This window comes from Globicephala melas, chromosome 1 (genome assembly GCF_963455315.2).
Source record: "Globicephala melas chromosome 1, mGloMel1.2, whole genome shotgun sequence".
Lineage (NCBI taxonomy): Eukaryota > Metazoa > Chordata > Mammalia > Artiodactyla > Delphinidae > Globicephala > Globicephala melas.
Genome location: NC_083314.1, coordinates 155289537 through 155310083, shown reverse-complemented (window position 1 = coordinate 155310083; position 20547 = coordinate 155289537). Strand labels below are relative to the sequence as shown.

General features: G+C 40.7%; 2 protein-coding genes across 4 annotated transcripts in view; both read left to right on the top strand.

The window, feature by feature from the left end:
* LOC115859254 (zinc finger protein 69 homolog) overlaps nt 1-20547 on the top strand; it is a 48208-nt gene that overhangs the window by 20753 nt on the left and 6908 nt on the right. Inside the window, exons 8-9 of the mRNA XM_060307282.2 lie at nt 1349-1453; nt 15691-15798. Coding sequence (XP_060163265.2) covers nt 1349-1453; nt 15691-15798 — 213 coding nt within the window. The remainder of the gene's footprint in view (nt 1-1348; nt 1454-15690; nt 15799-20547) is intronic.
* On the top strand, nt 398-7868 carry EXO5 (exonuclease 5). 3 transcript variants are annotated; one of them, XM_030867888.3, is made up of 4 exons: nt 398-799; nt 1349-1519; nt 1630-1686; nt 6370-7868. In XM_030867888.3, the coding sequence occupies exon 4, from the start codon at nt 6379-6381 to the stop codon at nt 7489-7491; it is 1113 nt and encodes a 370-aa protein (XP_030723748.1). In that variant the 5' UTR covers nt 398-799; nt 1349-1519; nt 1630-1686; nt 6370-6378; the 3' UTR covers nt 7492-7868. The 3 variants fall into 3 exon arrangements, with proteins under 3 accessions (XP_030723748.1, XP_030723758.1, XP_069901600.1); XM_030867898.3 differs by lacking the exon at nt 1349-1519; XM_070045499.1 differs by lacking the exon at nt 398-799 and having other exon boundaries at nt 822-1519.

Below are 20547 nucleotides of genomic sequence, written 5' to 3'. Positions count from 1 at the left end.
AAAAAAAAAGCGATGATTGTCATAAAAGTCAGACAACTGGTTTTCTCAGGAAGGAGGCATGGGAGTGTATTTGGGAATGGCACGACACTATTTTTGCTCTACATGATATGTCTGTTCAATAATTATTATACTCACCTTTCTATTTCAGAATATAATTGTGTTATATTTCCCAATAAAAGGGTTAATTAAAAAGCAAGCAAATAGAAAAAAGAAATACATTGATGAGACGAGCGTCAGCATCTTCGAAAAGTGAGTTCGTGGCTGTTCTCTCAGCTGGGAAAGTTGGTGCGAGGTGCAAAGAAAGGCGTACAAGGTGGCAAAGCGCAGACGCAGCGCTAACGGGCAGAGGCCAAGTGCACCGCGGAAAGGGACATGCCCTAGACCTTTCCCCTACACTGGCTTGGCAGTAGCCGGGAGCCGCCAGGGTGGGAGCTTCTTGGTCAGGTGACGGCGCAGTTCCGTCCCGAATGAAACCACACGCACAGCCAGCGACCCACAAGGATGACCTCCGCAGAGGCGGAACAGCATCAGGACCCTCCTCCGCCCCGCAGCTAGCGGGATTCGCGTCTGAGCCGCAGACGCGCGAAGACTAAGCGGCGCAGCTGAGGCCTCCGGGAGGGGGCGGACCTTGGGCAGCCGCTGGGCATTCTGGGCCTGGTGTCCAGGAGGCTTCTGTGCGAAGCGCGAAACCAGGGGTCCTCTGCCTGTCTTGCACTTGCGTGTCTGGGGAAAGGGTCCGGGAGCCGTTACGAGGCCGCGGCGGAGCCGGTGGAGTCCGGGGTTCCGAGGCATATCCCAGGTTAGGGGAAGGCCGGCGAATGCCGGTGGCGGGCTGAGGGGCTGCGTTTTGGAACTCAGGGGATCTGTCTCCGCGGGTGCCGCGTCCCCCCAACCCCCTTTCTGGGTGGGAACGGCTCCGGGGCAGCGGCTTATCGCGTCTGCTCCTGTGGGTTCAGGACCTTTCGAACTTGGAAGACCCTGCTGTCGGCTGGGACCCCTTCCCAAGTCCAGCAATCCTTTGCTCGCTCCTCCAGTACACTGTAGGGAGGTGCTCAGTAAACTTTCGGACATGCATGGAATTCCCGGGGAGACAGTGGTTTTGGGGCCGGTGGGAAGGTCTCCGCTTAAGGCTTTCTTGGAGCCCACAAGGCCGAGCTGCACCGAGCAAGTCAGGATGTTGAGCGTGAAGGCAGAGGCAGTTCCGCAGGCAGCAGGAACCCATTAGAGGGGAAAAACATCTGATCTGAGGTCTCTGCCCGAGCTTCTGGGCCGAAGTTGGGGCTGGAAGAGGAAACTGCTCTCGGAGCTCCTGGGGGACCTTCGTTATTGCTGACCCTTTTACTTGCAGGGAGCGGGGATTGGATCAAGTAACGGCATCCAGGGTAGGGGCAAAAACGAACAAGTCACGGAGAATTTGCCTTCGGAGCCAGGCAAGCTTTACGTAGGATCTGGGGTGAGCAACAGTCTGTGCAGTGTGAATCAGAGAGGAGGAAACGCCGCAATGTGAGGGACTGGTCAGGTGAGAAAGGACCAAAAGTCTCTGTTCTAGCAAGGCCCAGAGTTGCTTAACTGGATTCTCTGATTGCAGACCTGGTCTTTCAGAGCTCTTTCCTCCCCCCCCCCCCCCAGCCTTGTCATTTCAGCATTTTACCTTTCCTGTGAGGAGGAAGATCAGCCAAGTCCCAGGTGAGTAGAAGTTTCTTCTCTCCTAAAATTTAATTTGTCAGAGGGAATAGGTGTACTATCTCATCTCTCCCTTGAGAAGGAGAAGGAGATCCACATTTGTTGAGTGCCAGTGTGTGTACTTTGCCATCACTCAGTTGTTTGGGTAGCTGAGTATGGTTGGAAGGAGTACTCTAATTTTAAAGATGTGTCAGTAGCCTCAGGAAAACTGCAAACTTGCCCAAGAATACTCATAAGGCAAGTAGCATACTAAATACTATTGACCTACTCAGGTTCAGAATCCAGATCTCTAGGACCCCCAGACCCTTGGCAGCATGCTGGTGTTTCCCAAACATCTCATTCACTTACCACCTATTTCTACCATACCTATGTACCACATATATTGTTAGTCTCATATTTTTAATTTTTTACTTACATTTATTTAAAAAATCAAACTTGTGCTTAGAAACACTACATATGAAATTATGCCTTTGAAGAACACTCTAAGCTTTATATTTATTCTAAGATGTTGATCCATGTGCCACGTAAATCATCTCCTGTCAAAAAGATACAAACTGAATCTGGGGACAAAGTGCACACTGCATCATGCCCTTGCCTGGATTTTTTCTGCATAGGAAAGTCCAAGCAACACATTGAGTCTAAATTGTCCATCCCCAGTGTATTGTTTTTTCCTTTTAGGTAAATAATTCCACAAAGAATGCTCTCCTTTTGTGTCTTCTTCTTTTTTTTTTTAATATAAATTTATTTATGTATTTATTTTTGGCTGTGTTGGGTCTTGTTGCTGTGCGCAGGCTTTAATTGCAGTGAGCGGGGCTACTCTTCGTTGCGGTGTGTGGGCTTCTCGTTGCAGTGGCTTCTCTTGTTGCAGAGCACAGGCTCTAGGTGCGCGGGCTTCAGTAGATGCAGCCTGTGAGCTCAGTAGTTGTGGCTGGCCGGCTCTAGAGCGCAGGCTCAGTAGTTGTGGCGCACGGGCTTAGTTGCTCCGCGGCCTGTGGGATCTTCCTGGACCAGGGCTCAAACCCGTGTCCCTTGCATTGGCAGGGGGATTCTTCATCACTGCGCCACCAGGGAAGTCCCTTGTGTCTTCTTTACAAACATTTCACTTACCTGTTAAGAGCTACCCTGTTTTGAGTGTTGTATGTAAAACAAGTAGGAAGTCCATGCATTTCAGGAGCTTACGCTCTCTTTGGGGAGTTAATAGATACATACGAAATAATTGAAACCAGTACTGTCCAATAGAACTTTGTGTGACAGGGAAGTGTTCTATATCTGTGCCTTATAATGTGGTACCCACCAACCACATGTAGCTACTGAGCACTTGAAATGTGTCTAATTTTATTTAATTTTAATTAAATTTAAATAGCTGCATGTGACTGGTGGCTACATATTGGATAGCCCAGGACTGGATATTTGAAGTAAACTATTTTCAAGGTCAGTTGATTTGGATTTAGTGCCCTCCTCTGCAGCAGGGTGGGGGTAGGGGGCAACCCGAAGTATACGTGTTAATTGCCATTTAACTTTTGTTTCTTGGTGGAGGGTAAAGATTCTCTCCCAGTTTCAGGGACTTCATAGTCCAAATAGCATTACGCATTTTGTATAAATTTATTTATTTATTTATTTTTGGCTGTCTTGGGTCTTCATTGCTGTACACGGGCTTTCTCTAGTTGTGGCGAGCGGGGGCTGCTCTTTGTTGTGGTGCACGGGCTTCTCATTGCAGTGGCTTCTCTTGTTGCAGAGCACGGGCTCTAGACGCACAGGCTTCAGTAGTTGTGGTGCGTGGGCTCAGTAGTTGTGGCTCGTGGGCTCTAGAGAGCAGGCTCATAGTTGTGCCCTACGGGCTTAGTTGCTCCACAGCATGTGGGATCTTCCCGGACCAGGGCTCGAACCCGTGTCCCCTGAATTGGCAGGCAGATTCTTAACCACTGTGCCACCAGGGAAGTCCAACATTACTAATTTTGAAACTATCATCATCTAAGGCACATTTATAGTTTAAGACACTTGTGTAAACGTGCAGCTTCTGTGTTTTATTACTGTTGAAATATCCTATAAAGCAATAACTTTATAGGATATACCCAGAAGTCTTAGCATTATATTACTTTCGTTCATTGCAAATAACTTGTTTTCCAGCTATCTGTGTTTTCCTTCATTAGGGACATTTAGACTATTTAAAAATTAGTTAAGTACAATGATAACTAATATTAATACCATTTTCAAAGTATCAGTTGTTAAGTTTTTAACATGGGAGTTGGTACATACTGCTCTTTCATTGCTCCTTAGAGTAGCAAGGAGGAAGCTTCGCTCACAGTTTTTACCTCAATCAGCTTACATTCTGTGTCAAGTTATTTTCTTGTCACCCAAAGTCAAAATACTACTCATGGGCTACTCATACCTTGTTTTGTTTTTTGGAGTTTTTTTTGTATGCAGGGTTAGATATGTGAAGTAAGAAGGAAGGCTTAAAAAGAGTATCTTCACAAGATAATTTGCCTAGTTTCTTTTTTTTTTCATATTTTAATTTTATTGGAGTATAGTTTTTTATTTTACATTTATTTATTTGGTTGCACTAGGTCTTAGTTGCAGCAGGTGGGCTCCTTAGTTGTGGCTCACCAGCTCCTTAGTTGTGGCATACAAACTCTTAGTTGCAGCATGCATATGGGACCTAGTTTCCTGACCAGAGATTGAACCTGGGCCCCCTACATTGGGAGCACGGAGTCTTAACCACTGCACCATCAGGGAAGTCCCTTTATTGGAGTATAGCTGATTTACAATGTTATGTTAGTTTCAGTTGTACGGTAAAGTAATTCATATACATATACATATATTCATTCTTTTTTAGATTCTTTTTTCATATAGGTTATCACAGAATATTGGGTAGAGTTCCCTGTGCTATACAGTAGGTCCTTGTTGGTTATCTAAATATCTTATATATAGTAGTGTACATGTGCTCACCCCAAGCTCCTGATTTATCCCTCCCCCCTACTAGTTTCTTTTTTTCTGACCAGGGATTGAACCTGGCCCATGGTAGTGAAAGCCCGGAGTCCTAACCGCTAGGCCACCAGGGAACTCCCCTAGTTTCTTAAGATTAAAAATACTTGAGAGACAAAACAATCAAACATAATGTATGGTCTTTGTTTCCTGGTTTAACGAAAAGCTATCCAAATGGTTTTTAGGGCAGCTGAGGAAATTTGAATATGGACTGGAGTATTAGGGAATTATTAATTTTGGTAGATATGATAATATTGTAGTTAATGTAGGAGGCTTCTTTGGAAAAGTATGTGAAGCATTTGTATTTGAAGCATGATGATTTCTGTAATTTATTTTAAAGTAGTTAGGCTAAAAAAAAACACCTGAAAGAAGCAAACACAGCAACATGTCAACAGTTATTTATCTAGATTGTGTTCATTGTTCTATTCTGTCTCCTGTGCTTGTGAAATTGTTTGCTGTAAAAAGGGAGAGTATTTGTCCCTCAGTAGAGCACTGAGATATTGGGTGTGAAGCACCTGGCTCAGTGTCTAGCACACAATAACTGTGCAATAAATATTCACTATTATTTATAGCAAAATACAGTAATATTTTAAGAGTTTTCACTTACATATTTTCCATCATAAGCTAATTTCTTGTGGAGGGAGAAAATAAACTTAGTGGGAAACACCAATTTCTATAGTGTTAGGAGGAATTTATACAGTCAGTAAAGTAAAACCCACCAAGAGCTTTTTCTTCTTGTCATTTTCTTAATATATCTCAAACACAAAAAACAACTGATTTCCACAAGTTGCTGTGAATATCCTCTCTCGTTACTTCATGCTATTACTTCGTGAGTAGATCTATTTGTATTTATCTGTAGTTAGTCTTTGAATTTTGCCACACTATGTTTCTGAGAACTACATTTAAAAGCAGTCATTGTAGGGCTTCCCTGGTGGCGCAGTGGTTGAGAGTCTGCCTGCCAATGCAGGGGACATGGGTTCGTGCCCTGGTCCAGGAAGATCCCACATGCCATTGGAGCGGCTGGGCCCGTGAGCCATGGCCGCTGAGCCTGCGCGTCCAGAGCCTGTGCTCCACAACGGGAGAGGCCACAACAGTGAGAGGCCCGCATAACGCAAAAAAAAAAAAAAAAAAAAAAAGCAGTCATTGTAGAGCTGATTTTTCTCAAGGAACAGTTTGTTATTGAGATTTATTTTCCTAGTCAAGGACTTTGTATCAAAAGAATTGTAGAAGTGGTCCATGGTAAACTGGCAAACATTGCTCCAACATTTACAATGATCTACATTCACTTAAAAAATGAAATAATGTCCCAAGGCAGTAGAATTTTGAAGGAAAAAAGGCAAACCTCAAATTTCCTTTTAAATGAAGAAACTGAGGACAAAGTAGGTGATTTGCTTAAAGTCACATATGGTATGTTAGGACCAGATTCAGTAATAAAACTTAAGTTTTATTTTGCCCTTCAAAATTTTTGCCAAGTATTCATATATGGATGATACAATGAGTCTTATTGTTGTAAATTGTACCCGTAGTACAACTCTATAGCATTACTAATTGGTCATAAATAAATAAGCATCTTTAAAGACTGTATATAAATAATTAGTCGTGATTCTTTTTTACCTCATTGGAATTTGAAAGTGCTTTTGAGAAATTTTTCATTTGGGTAATGCATTTCTTTAACATGATATGCACGGCCTTTGCCCAATCCAGAGCTGTGCCATGGCAGAGACTAGGGAAGAGGAGACGGTGTCAGCAGAGGCCTCAGGGTTCTCAGACTTGAGTGACTCAGAGTTTCTGGACCTGGAGGATACACAAGAGTCAAGTACGTCACATAACAAGCCTGGCCCTTCTTCTGAACTCCCTGGGAAGGATGGCAAGCTCATAAGCTTACCAAAGTGGAAAAGGGGATTGGATGTCTTGTCACCTATGGAACAATTCCATCTTAAATATTTGTATGTCACTGACCTGTCTACTCAGAACTGGTGTGAACAGCAAATGGTATATGGGAAGGAGCTTCCTGGTTTCTTGACACCTGAGAAGTCATCTGTTTTGGACACTGGTGCCAGCATCCACCTAGCTAGAGAACTAGAAGTTCATGATCTTGTGACTGTCCCCATCACCTCTAAAGAAGATGCTTGGGCAATTAAGTTTCTGAACATATTATCGAGGATTCCTACCCTGCAGTCAGAAGGGCGCATCAGAGAGTTTCCAGTGTTTGGAGAAGTGGAGGGTGTGCTCCTTGTTGGAGTGATTGATGAGCTGCACTATACAGCCAGGGGGGAACTGGAACTGGCTGAACTCAAGACACGCAGGCACCCTGTGCTCCCTCCAGACGCTCAGAGAAAAAAAGACTGTTTTCAGGTCAGCCTGTACAAATATATCTTTGATGCCATGGTACAAGGGAAAGTGACCACTGCTAGCCTAATCCACCACACAAAATTGTGTCCAGAAAAGCCATTGGGACCTTCAGTGCTGAGGCATGCCCGGCAGGGAGGCTTCTCTGTGAAGTCCTTGGGTGACCTCATGGAGCTGGTCTTCCTGTCTCTAACACTGTCTGACCTCCCAGTTATTGATATGCTGAAGATTGAGTATATCCACCAAGAGACTGCCACTGTGCTGGGTACAGAGATAGTGGCCTTTGAAGAGACGGAGGTGAGAAACAAAGTGCAGCACTATATGGCCTACTGGATGGGACACCGAGAGCCTCAAGGTGTTGATGTGGAGGAGGCTTGGAAATGCCGGACATGCAGCTATGCAGATATCTGTGAGTGGAGGAAGAGCGGTGGGTTGCCCAACTCCATGCTAGAGCCACAAACCGAAAAAGCCAAATGAACGGAAGATAGACTTTCAGGAACTTTGATCTTTCCTGCTCCTAATGTACTCAGCAGAGTGAAAGAGGACCAGTCTCTGAGCTTCACTTCCATGGAGAGTGTTCTTATTTTGGTTCTTTTCATATTTCCTCAGCCTCTTACCACACAAATCCAGGACCAAGGCTCAGGGGTGAGTGGGAGAGATCTGGGATTATACTGTCCCTGGAGCTTTGCCATAGATTGCCAAGAAGACAGATGCTTATCATGGCTGGAGCAAGGTATCCTTCAGCAATCATTGCTTTCCTAAGAAGATTCTTCAGTTTCTTTTAAGTCTCTTCCCTATTTTTTCTCAATCAGGGTTTCTACATTTTATATAATGAAATAAAATGAAACACTGTCCAGGTTGGTTGAACTGGATTTTTTCATAATCTCAACCCTTCAAAGAGGACCACCAGAATAGTTGTGTGTGCATGTTATTCCAAGCCTTTAAGTACATACATAAACATATTTCTGAAGTAGTGAAATGAGCAGAGCAGGAATTTAAAAGAAGCCTAATACATATGCTCAAAGAAATAAGGAAAAATGAAGCAGGAACAGGAAGTCATAAAAAATGAAAATAGTAAAAATGATATTAATATTTACAAAAGAATGTATACGTGAGTGGAAGTTTGTATTATCTTCAACCCCACAGGTACCCATCATCATCTCCTACTCTAAGACCAGAGCATAAGTGATGCCCTGGAATTAGACAGACCTGGACTCTATTCTTTACTAGCTTGGGACCTTGGGAAAGTTTCTAAGCCTTTTCTGAGCCTCAGTTTTCCAATATGGAAAATGGAGTGATGGTAATTATACTCACCTCATAGAGTTATTATGAGGATTAAATGAGATGATGCATGCAAAGAGCTTAGGACAGTACTCAGCACAGCAGAATCATTCGATGATTCAGTATATGGATGGCGCTGCTGCTACTGCTGCTGCAGCTGATAATAATGAAGATAATGTTGATGATAGTGTAAGTTGTTTCTAGTCCTTTGTTTCATTCATCTCTTTTTCCATTGAGCAACATTCTCAAATATTTTGGTCTCAGATCCTTTGCATGCTTAAAAATTATTGACGATACCAAAGACATATTGTTTATATTGGTTTTATCAATGATATTTACTATAGGTCAAAACTGAGACTCTAGGGCTTTCCTGGTGGCTCAGTGGTTGAGAGTCCGCCTGCCGATGCAGGGAACATGGGTTCGTGCACCGGTCCGGGAAGATCCCACATGCCGCGGAGCGGCTGGGCCCGTGAGCCATGGCCACTGAGCCTGCGCATCCACAGCCTGTGCTCCGCAATGGGAGAGGCCACAACAGTGAGAGGCCCGCGTACCGCAAAATAAATAAATAAATAAATAAAATAAAAGAATAATAAGAGAATATAATGAACAACTTTATGCCAATACATTTGACAGCTTAGATGATACAGAAAAATTCCTTGAAAGATACAAACTACCAAAGCTCTCTCAAGAAGAAAATCTGTAACCCGAATAGCCCTATATCTAATAAAGAGATTGACTTTGTAGTTTAAAACCTTCCCAGAAAGAAAACTCCAGGTCCAGATGACTTTACTGCTGAATTCTACCCAATATTTAAAGAAGAAATAATACTAAAGTCTACACAAACTTCCAGAAAATGGAAGAGGAGGGGAACTTCCCTACTCATTCAATGATGCCAGCATTACTCTAATACCCAGACCACATATTACTGGTAGACCAGTATACCCTATGAACATAAATGCAAAAATTTTAAACAAAATTTTAGCAAACAGAATCCAGCAATACAGAAAAAGGACATGACCAAATGAGGTTTATGCCAGGAATGCAAGATTGGTTTAACATTAAAAGTATCAATGTAATTCACCATATTAATATACTAAACATGAAAAAAACATGATAATCTCAATAGATGCAAAAATTTTTTTGAGAAAATACAGCATCTGTTCTTCAGAAAAACTCTTGGAAACCTAAAATTAAAAGGGAACTTCCTCAATCTCATGAAGGGCATCTACAAGAAACCTACAGTTAACATTATACTTAATGGTGAAAGACAATGTTTTTCCCCTTAGTTCAGAAAAAAGGCAGTTATGTCATCTGTCACCATTTCTAGTCATCATTGTAGTGGTGGATAACTTACTTCCAATGCAATAAGTAAAGGAAAATTGATAAAAGGCATCCAGATTGAGGAGGAAGAAATAAAACTTTATTTGCAGATAACATGATTATCTATGTAAGAAATCCCATGGAAACTTTGAAAAGCTAACAGATCGACATTCACAAATAAATTGTATTTCTACATAGTCACAACAAACAGTTGGTAATGGAAATTCAAAAATACAATTTATAATATCAAAATTATGAAATATTTAGGGATAAATCTGACCAAAAAATATGCAAGAGTTGTACACTGAAAACTAGAAAACACTGCTGAGAGAAATTAAAGTAAACTTAAATAAATGATGAGATATACCATGCTCATGGATTGGAAAACTTAATATTGTTAAGATATCAATTTTCCCCAAATTGACCTATAGATTCAAGACCCTAACCAGACAGGTTGCACTTATGGACATGAAACTATAGACAGTTTCACATTTATTCAGTATTCATAAATCTTTATTTAGCACCTATTTTGTGTCAGCCTCTGGAGATATAGTCATAGACAAAACTAAAATTCTACTCACACCAATTCCAACGTGTGTTTTTTTTTCCCCATCACCAAGCAATTCTCAGACATCAGCTGAGTGTCATATAGTTCAACTCAATTCTGCCACTATCTACCTGGCAATAATGTCAGGTCTCACACATTAAGGGTTCAGTCCTCTCAGACTGCCTGTCTGGCCCCACTTCAGATGCCAATTGCAAGTCCTGGTTGTCTACCTGTGCTTCTGACCTACTTGCTATAGACTGGAGGTTCCAACAACCCCCTCTTTGGGTTTGATTAGTTTACTAGAGTGGCTCACAGAACTCAGAGAAACATTTTACTTACTAGACTACCGGTTTATTATTAAAGGATATAACTCAGGGACAGCTATATGGAAGAGATGCATAAGGCAAGGTATGGAAAAAGGGCGCAGATCTTCTGTGCCCTCTCTGGGCACATCACTCTCCCCATACCTCCACAAGTTCACCAAGCCAGAAGCTCTCTGAACCCCATATTTTTGGGGGTTTATTACATAGCCATGATTGATTAAATCATTCATTGCATAGCCATGATTGATTAAATCATTGGCCATTGGCTATTGATTCAACCTCCAGCCTCTCTCGCCTCCCCAGAGGTTAGGAGGCATGGGACTGAAAGTTCCAACCCTCTAATCACATGATTTGGTTTTCCTGGCAATCAGCCCCCATCCTTAGGTGCAGTCCAAAAGTCGCCTCATTAACATAACAAAAGACACCATGCTCATTCTCATCACTTAGGGAATTCCAAGAGTTTTAGGAGCTCTGAGCCAGAATTGGGGATGAAGGCCAAATACATATTTCTTCTTATAAATCACAATATCACAAAAACGAATAAAATATATGCCCTCATAGAACATATATACTATGAGAGAAAGACAGGAAAAAGGAAGAAGAGAAATCAAGGATGGCTCCTAAATATTTGATTTGAACATGTGAAGTTGGAGGTGGCTTTTAAGCCTCTCGAAGGGGAGATTTCAGGTAGGCATAAGGAATTAGGGGTCAGAAATTCAGGGGAGAGATGAGGGCTGGAGATATAGATTGCTCAGTCAACGTCAAATAAATGGTATTTAAAGCCATGAGACTGAATGAGACCATTTGAGGAAAACTTCAGAAAGAAAAGGCCCAAGGCCAAACCCTTGAATATTCTAACATTTGGAGGCAGGACAGAGGGAGAGTATTCAGTAAAGAAAATAAAGAAGTAGTGTTAGTGAGGTGGGAGAAATGATCTTTTGTGAGATGTTCTAGAAGCCAAAATAAGGAAGTATTTCAATTTTCTTAAATGCCGTTGAGGTCAAATATGATGAGGACTAAGAAAGTCCATTTAATTTTTCAACTGAAATTTCATTGGTAACTTGACAAGAGCAGTTTTAGGAGTGTAGTTATGGTCAAGAAGCCAATTAGAATGGACTGAGGAGACAGTTGGAAGTGAGAAAATATAGACAGCAACAAGAAACAACTCAGAGAAAATTATTCTATGAAAGAAAGCTAGGAAATAGAGCAATTGCTCAAGTGAGCTACATGTCAAGAAAGGACTTTTTAAAGATTAGATATAAAAATATGTCTTTATGACATTGAAAATGCCAGTAAAGTTAAGGGCTACTAATATCAAGCGGGCTCTTAATGATGCCAGGCAATAGTACCACATTTCTGTAATCCATTCACTCTCACCATTCCTAAATAACATTAGGATCTCAGATGCCATTGATTATAAGATACATCATTATTTTACATATTACTAAGAAAGAAAAAATATGCTGCCAATTAAACTATGGCATGCCATCATTTGTAAGAGCAATTTCACAGATGTTGAAATATGAAAAAGTATTAGAATCAATGTAATACACTATTTTCTTTCCTCAAACCTGTAATACCTTCTCCCTATCTTCACTTTGAGCTTCCTATTTCACTGAGAAAATAGAAGCACTCAGGTGAGGATATCCTCATTCTCCCACCACCAAATCTGTCCACGTGTCTGCATCTGTACCTATCGACTCTGCCTCTCCCCCCCCCTTTTTATAAACATCTTTATTGGAGTATAATTGCTTTACAATGCTGTGTTAGTTTCTGCTGTATAACAAAATGAATCAGCTCTATGTATACATATATCCCCATATCTCCTCCCTCTTGCGTCTCCCTCCCACCCTCCCTATCCCACCCCTCTAGGTGGTCACAGAGCACCAAGCTGACCTCCCTGTGCTATGCAGCTGCTTCCCACTAGCTATCTGTTTTACATTTGGTAGTGTATATATGTCCATGCCACTCTCTCACTTTGTCCCAGCTTACCCTTCCTCCTCCCTGTATGCCTCCCCTTTTATTTCAATTAATAAATTGTCCATACTCTTGCTTAGAACTGATCCCCCCGATTATGTGCTGGATTACATCCCTTCTTTCCTCAAGGACTTTCCTCCTGCAACTGTCGTCTTTCCTGTATTGTCCATTTCCCCCTCTCTACTGTATCATTTTAATTAGGATACAAACACTAATTTCTTCCATCTTAAAAAAAAATTCTGGACCCCAATTCCATATGCAGAGGACAGCTTTATTTTTCTACTCATCTTAAAAAAGCAAAACTGAAGAAGTTGTCTATATGTATTTGCTTTCTCCCATTGTTTCATCCCATCCTTACCTAACTCTTATCAGACTTTATCAAACTTCCATCACTACACCAAAAGGGCATGTTTCAACAACTCCCACACTGCTCAATCCACTAGCCAATTATTAGTTCACATCCTACCTGACCTATCAGCAGCATTTAATGCAGTGGATCACTCCTTCCTTCTTGGAACATTTTCTTCCCTTGATTTTGCAGATTCAAACCCTCCTTCTTTTCCACCTGTCTCACGGATTATTCCATCTCAGTCTACTTTGTTGGGTTCTTTTCATCTCCCTGACCTAAGCTAGTGTATGGCTAGAAGAAACTGAACTAAGGGTAAATTATTCTCTTTAGCATACTGCTGATTTAGATTTTCCAGTATTTTAAAATTCTGGTGTCTATACAGATGGCCAAGAGGTACATGAAAAGCTGCTCAACATCACTAATTATTAGAGAAATGCAAATGAAAACTACAATGAGGTATCACCTCACACCAGTTAGAATGGGCATCATCAGAAAATCTAAAAACAACAAATGCTGGAGAGGGTGTGGAGAAAAGGGAACCCTCTTGCACTGTTGGTGGGAATGTAAATTGATACAGCCACTATGGAGAACAGTGTAGAGGTTCCTTAAAAAACTAAAAATAGAATTACCATATGACCCAGCAATCCCACTACTGGGCATATACCATGAGAAAACCATCATTCAAAAAGACACATGCACCCCAATGTTCATTGCAGCTCTGATTACAATATCCAGGTCATGGAAGCAACCTAAATGCCCATCAACAGATGAATGGATAAAGAAGATGTGGTACATATATACAATGGAATATTACTCAGCCATAAAAAAGGAACGAAATTGGGTCATTTGTAGAGACGTGGATGGATCTAGAGACTGTCATACAGAGTGAAGTAAGTCAGAAAGCGAAGAACAAATATCATGTATTAACACATATATGTGGAACCTAGAAAAATGGTACAGATTAACCGGTTTGCATGGCAGAAATAGAGACAGAGATGTAGAGAACAAACGTATGGACACCAAGGGGGGAAAGCGGGAGGTGGGGAGTGGTGGTGGGATGAATTGGGAGATTGGGATTGACATATACACACTAATATGTATAAAATAGATAAGTAATAAGAACCTACTGTATAAAACAATAAAATTTCCAAAAAAAAAGCTGATGTCTTTCATTTTAAACAAAAAGGATATATACATCTCCCTTTTATAAATGACCCTGTCTCTCCAAACGGCCCCAGAGATACTAACCCAGGAATCTCCCCCTAAAGAGGCAGGAGCACGTGACGCATTCCGGAAACGAGCTCCATGGGCCTTATGGGAAATGTAGTGCCCGATGAATAGCCTGCACCGCGGGGGAACTTGGGAATCTCTGGGTGGGCAGTTACTTCCGCACACGCGCAGTGGGGCAGCAGCCTGTAGTCTGTAATTTTCCAACCAGCACTGTATGAAGTGAGAGTCGGGGTTTCGCCCAGATCTGGGAGATCTCTGTAAGCTGATCTCCAGCTTAGAGTCGGAGCTGGGAGTGTGGCAGTGAAAGACTGGCAGGTATGACTCTGCAGAACTTGGGGGACATAAGGGAAGGGCGGGAAGAAAGGGACCGGTTTATTGGCTTACTGAACTGAAAAACCTTAAAACTCTCACGTGCGGTGACTTCGTGTTTGGGTGTGTGGGTCCTGTCCAATTCTGGAGTAGTTCAGAGAAAGCAAGAGAAGGGCCCGACCGCCACTCAGAGGATTCCTAGATCCCGGGTGGGGCTAGAGCAAGCTCAGTTTGCATTCCTGCCCTTGTAAGTAAAGGACACTATGTAGAAGTCTGTGCATCAAACTACACCTTCCCTGATTACAGGAGCACAGTTGGTCCTACCAGAACCATTTAAAACCATTTACAATGGTTTAAAATTAAACCATGTTAAGGGATCTAGGAATAAAGTGATTCTAGAGAAACTTCGATGCACTCTTAGGGTATTATCACAACAATCATCCGAATTTTGCATATGAATTAACTGAAGCTGAGAGAGGTGAAGTTAACTTGCCTAGACTCAAACAGTTTAGTATAATAGAAGATCTGAGATTCAAATCCAGATGAGTTTTCTTCAAATTTCATTTTTTTCGCAAGATGAAAACAACCTGCAAAACAAAACGTTGGACATATTTTCCTTTTGAAATATTTGAGTAATGTATGCTGAGTAAAATTCGGTGTGTCTTTTTTTTTTTTTTTTTTTTTTTTTAAGGATCTCTTGGTGAATCTTCAGATTTTTCCAGTGAAGACGAAATAAAGCTGGCGGTCCATCTTGCACATTTTAGCCTTTCTAGGGCCCTAGCAGTGCTGGTTGGAATTTCAAAAAGCCTAGACTGGGCTCATAGGAGATGGTGAATTCCGAGGGGGAGGAGGAGGGAGAGGGAGAGACAGATTTAGAGTCTAAACTGAAGACTCCAGCTTAAAAAAAATCCTCACCTCCCCCCTCTCCCCGCCGGGTCCCTGGATCCGGCCTTCTCAAGAAACCTATTTGAGATCTCTTACTCCAGCTACAGAACAGAGACCAGAGAATCACAGGAAGGAATGACTTCTAAAGATAATGAGCTTCGGAGGTCAGGCTTTTAGTTATCCTTTTAACTCATTCATTATTTACTTAGGATACAAGTATTTGTATTTACTTAGGATACGTTTCTGGGAGAAAAAAAAAGTCACTGGTTTAAAGGTTAACGACTTGCTGTTAGGTCTGTAGGACAGAAATGTACAAGATACTTATCTAAGCTCCATATATTAATAACAGAGATCATTGCTTATAAAATATAGACTTTTCTGACTTGCTAGAAATGTCGTTCTCCCACTGGGTGGCATTTTCTGAGACTGCAGTATGTGTGCTTCTGTTTTCACAGAGCAGGGTTCTACACTGCAGTCCTGGTGTTTCTCATGTCTTTACTCTCTTCCCCATTTCTACTTTCATAGATCTCTGTGTAAGAGCTGCAAAAATGGTCAACTTAGAGGTAAGGCATCCATTTATTGCTATTTAAATCTCTTAAAAAATCCATATAAGGACTTCCCTGGCGGTCCAGTGGTTAAGACTCCGTGCTTCCACTGCAGGGGGGGGACGCGGGTTCCATGGAGGAACTAAGATCCTGCATGCCGTGCGGCGCAGCCAAAAAAAAAAAAAAAATCCACATAATAAAAAGGAAATGTATAGTCAGGGAAAACGTAAATTGAATAGATCAGGTCCACAAGTGCTAAGTTGATATCCAGATTATAGGGTCTGCACTTAGCTGGAGCTGCATATGTATACCCAGTCTTTCTGGTGATCATAGAAAATGGATAGCCAACCTTTTAAAATACTGGCTTTGTCCTTGAGAATAAAGCAGAACAATTCCCCGGATAAGTAAATTTTTTCTTGGCACAATTCTCCAAAGAAAATATCTTACAATGGGTTTTCTTTTCTTTTTTCTTTTTTTTTTTTTGCCGCACCCCGAGGCTTGTGGAATCTTACTTCCCCAACCAGGGATTGAACCCACGACCCAGCAGTGAGAGTGCCGAGTCCTAACCACTGGCCCACCAGGGGATTCCCACAATGGGTTTTCATAGAGATAGTGTTGGAAACAATATTGACAGTAACAATCCTGTGATGAATATAACATCAGTTTTCCTATGACTTTCTTTTTATAAAATTTTATTTATTTATTTATTTGGTTGCACCAGGTCTTAGTTGCAGCTGGCGGGCTCCTTAGTTGTGGCTCGCCTGCTCCTTAGTTGTGGCATGCAACCTCTTAGTTGAGGCATGCATTTGGGATCTAGTTCCCTGACTGGGGATTGAATCCAGGCTCCCTGCACTGGGAGCGTGGAGTCCTAACCAGTGTGCCACCAGGGAAGTCCCTCCTGTGACTTTCTTAGAGTGTTCCCTAGAATAAGCAGAGAACATAGTGCCAAGAAGTGCTATATGAACTCAATTTGTAAGTCCAGGTACATATCCTTTTTAATATTCACCTGGATCCATAAGTAAACCTTGCTCCTTTTCCAGAGTCTTCAGCAATTCTTGAGCATTTTCTCTTCCATGTGAATTTAAAAATCAGCTTGTCAAGGTCCATAAGGGGGTATGTTACGTATTTTTATTGTGATTGCATTATGCTTTTAGATTAATTTGGAGAGAATTCATAACTTTTCAATAGTGAGTTCTCCATTTTTTAAAATTGAAGTAGAGTTGATTTACCATGTTGTGCTAATGTCTGCTGTACAGCACAGTGACTCAGTTATACACATAGAGACATGCTTTTTTCATATTCTTTTCCATTTTGGTTTATCACAGGATATTGAATATAGTTCCCTGTGCTATACGTTAGGACCTTGTTGTGTATCCATTCTAAATGTAATAGTTTGCATCTATCAACCACAAACTACCAGTCCATCCCTCTCCCTCCCCTCCTCCCTGTTGGCAACCACATGTCTGTTCTCTATGTCTGTGAGTCAGCTTCTGATTTGTAGATAGGTTCATTTGTGCCATATTTTAGATTCCACATATAAGTGATACCATATAGTATTAGTCTTTCTCTTTCTGACTTACTTCACTTAGTATGATCTCTAGTTGCATCCATGTTGCTGCCAATGGCATTATTTCATTCTTTTTTATGGCTGAGTAATATTCCATTGTATATATGTACCACATCTTCTTTATCCATTCATCTGTCGATGGACATTTAGGTTGTTTCCATGTTTTGGCTATTGTGAATAGTGCTGCTGTGAACATAGGGGTGCATGTATCTTTTTGAATTATAGTTTTGTCTGGGTACATTCCCAGGAGTGGGATTGCTGGATCATATGGTAATTCTATTTTTAGTTTTCTGAGGGACCTCTATACTGTTCTCCATAGTGGCTGTACCAACTTACATTCCCACCAACAGTGTAGGAGGGTTCCCTTTTCTCCACACCCTCTCCAGCATTTGTTATTTGTGAGTTCTTCATTTTATTCATTGTTTTTTGGTCCTTCATTACAGTTTTATAGGTTTATTATGGTAATTATTTTACATTTCTTATGATGTTTATTCTTACATATGGTTTAAGTTGCTATTGAGAATGGAATGGATCTTTTTTCATTATATTTTCTAATCGGCTATTCTGGTGTAGAGGAAAGTATGGATTTATCTAATTGACTTTATGTCAACTTACAGAACTCTTACTAAGTCCAAGAGTTTTTTAGTTGATTCTTAGATTTTCTAGATAGACCATCATATACTCTTCAAATGGAGTTTTGTCCCTTATTGCCTAATATGTAGGCTCCATATTTTTTCCTTGTCTTATGTCAATGGACAGGACTTCTAGTAACTATAATTTTGAATGTAATTTCTAACCAAAATCTTTTTTGTTCCAGTTTTAGTGGGAATGCTTCCAGTGTCATACTGTTTCCTCTTGTAATCTGGTCGATAGTTTTTTTTGTTTTGTTTTGTTTTTTAAATCAAGTTAAGGATTTTTAGCTTGTTGAGATTGTTTTCATAAATTGGGAACTTTTTTTCTCATATCATTTTTTTTATACCTGTCAATAAAATAATATATTTTTTCTTTAATATAACAGTTTAAAGAATTTCTAATACATTTCCCAATATTGAACTATCTGTGCATTCCTGGGGTAAACCCTGCCTAGTCTCTTAACTTTTTTATTTTTTAATATTTATTTATTTATTTGGCTGCACCAGGTCTTAGTTGTGGCATGTGGTATCTTTGTTGCCGTGTGCAGGATCTTTAGCTGTGGCATGCAGGCTTTTTTAGTTGCAGCATGTGAATCTAGTTCCCTGACCAGGGACTGAACCCAGGCCCCCTGCTTAGGGAGAGAGGAGTCTTAACCACTGGACCACCAGGGAAGTCCCTCTCTTAACTTTTTAAAGGGACAGATAGTAAATATTTTAGGCTTGAAGGCCATATAATCTCTGTGGCAACTACTCAACTCTGCTCTTGTAGTTGAAGTAAACAAATGGACATAACTATGTTCCAGTTACATTTTATTTACAAACACAGGCGGTCAACCTGTGGGTGGTAGTTTGCTGACACCTGCTTTATATGGTCTTAACTATCTCTTTGCAGTAGGCATGTTACCACATGCCTTTTTAATTTCAGTTTAAGTTAAACATGATTTTGACTTTATGGTTGAGAGGATGTATTTTATCATATTAAAAAATCTGGGGGCTTCCCTGGTGGCGCAGTGGTTGAGAGTCCACCTGCTGATGCAGGGGACACGGGTTCGTGCCCTGGTCCGGGAAGATCCCACATGCTGCGGAGCGGCTAGGCCCGTGAGCCATGGCCGCTGAGCGTGCGCATCCGGAGCCTGTGCTCTGCAACAGGAGAGGCCACAACAGTGAGAGGCCCGCGTACTGCAGAAAAAAAAAAGTCTGTATTTTTCTATTTTATTATGCTTATGTGAGTCTGGCGTATTAACCTTATAGCCCCTCTAACATCTTATTACCTTTACATGTTTGTTTTGCAGTGTCTAATAGATTGTAAGATCTCTGAGGGCAGTAATAATTTTATTTTTTGTTATCTCTAGTACTGTACTTGGTATGTCCTCATTGAATATTGTATGAGTGAATGAATGAAGAACATATAAGTAATATTTTAAAATAATTTTTAGACATAATTCACATATTACAAATTGACCCCTTTAAAATGTATACAATTTAGTGGGGGTTTTTTTAGTATATTATCGTAATTGTAAAACCATCACCACTAATCTCAGAACATTTTCATTACTCTCAAAAGAAACCCCATATCCATTAGCAGTCACTCCCCATTCCTTCCTTCCCCCAGCCCTGAATTACTTTATGTTTATATGTATTTGCCTATTCTGAGCATTTCATACAAATGGAACCATACAATATGTGATTTCTTGTGACTGGCTTCTCTCACCCAGCACAAAATTTTCAAGGATCATCTATGTTGTAGAGTCCTTTTTATTGCTGAATAATATTGGATCATATGGATGTACCTCATTTTGTTTATCTATTTATTAGTTGATGGATACCCATATTGCCACTTTTGCCTATTATGAATAATTCTGCTATGGGCATTTGTGTATGGTTTTTTCTTTGGCGGGGGGATGTATGATTTCAATTCTTTTGCGTATATACCTAGGAAAAATTGCTGGGTCATATGGTGACTCTATGTTTGACATTTTGAGGAACTCCTGAACTGTTTTCCATAGTTGCTGCACCATTTTACAGTTCTACCATCAATGTATGAGAGTTCCAGTTTCTCCCTATCCTTATTAACACTTATCATTGTCTGCCTTTGATTTTAGCCATCCTAGTGGGTATAAAGTGATACCTCATTGTGGTTTTAATTTGTATTTACTAATGATGTTGAACATCTTTTCATGTGCTTATGGACCATATCTGTTTTTGGAAAAATGTCTGTTCAAATCCTTTGCCCATTTTTAAATTGGGTTTTCTTTTTATTGTGTGTTGTAAGAATTCTTTTTATAATTTAGATGCAAATTTCTTTTTAGATATATGATTTACAAATATTTCCTCCTATTTTGTGAATTGTCTTTTTCACTTTCTTCATGGTATCCTTTGAAGCTTAAAAATGTTTAATTTTGGTGAATTCCAATTTATCTATTTTTTTTCTTTTGTCACTTACACTTTTTCTGTCATGTGTAAGAAACCATTGCCTAATCCCAGGTCATAAAGATTTACTCCCTTGTTTTCATCTAAGAATTATATACAGTTGACCCTTGAGCAACACGGGTTTGAACCGTGTGGGTC

Excerpts from the sequence above, each read along its gene's own strand:
- EXO5 (XM_030867898.3), top strand. The coding sequence starts at position 6,379 with ATGGCAGAGACTAGGGAAGAGGAGACGGTGTCAGCAGAGGCCTCAGGG.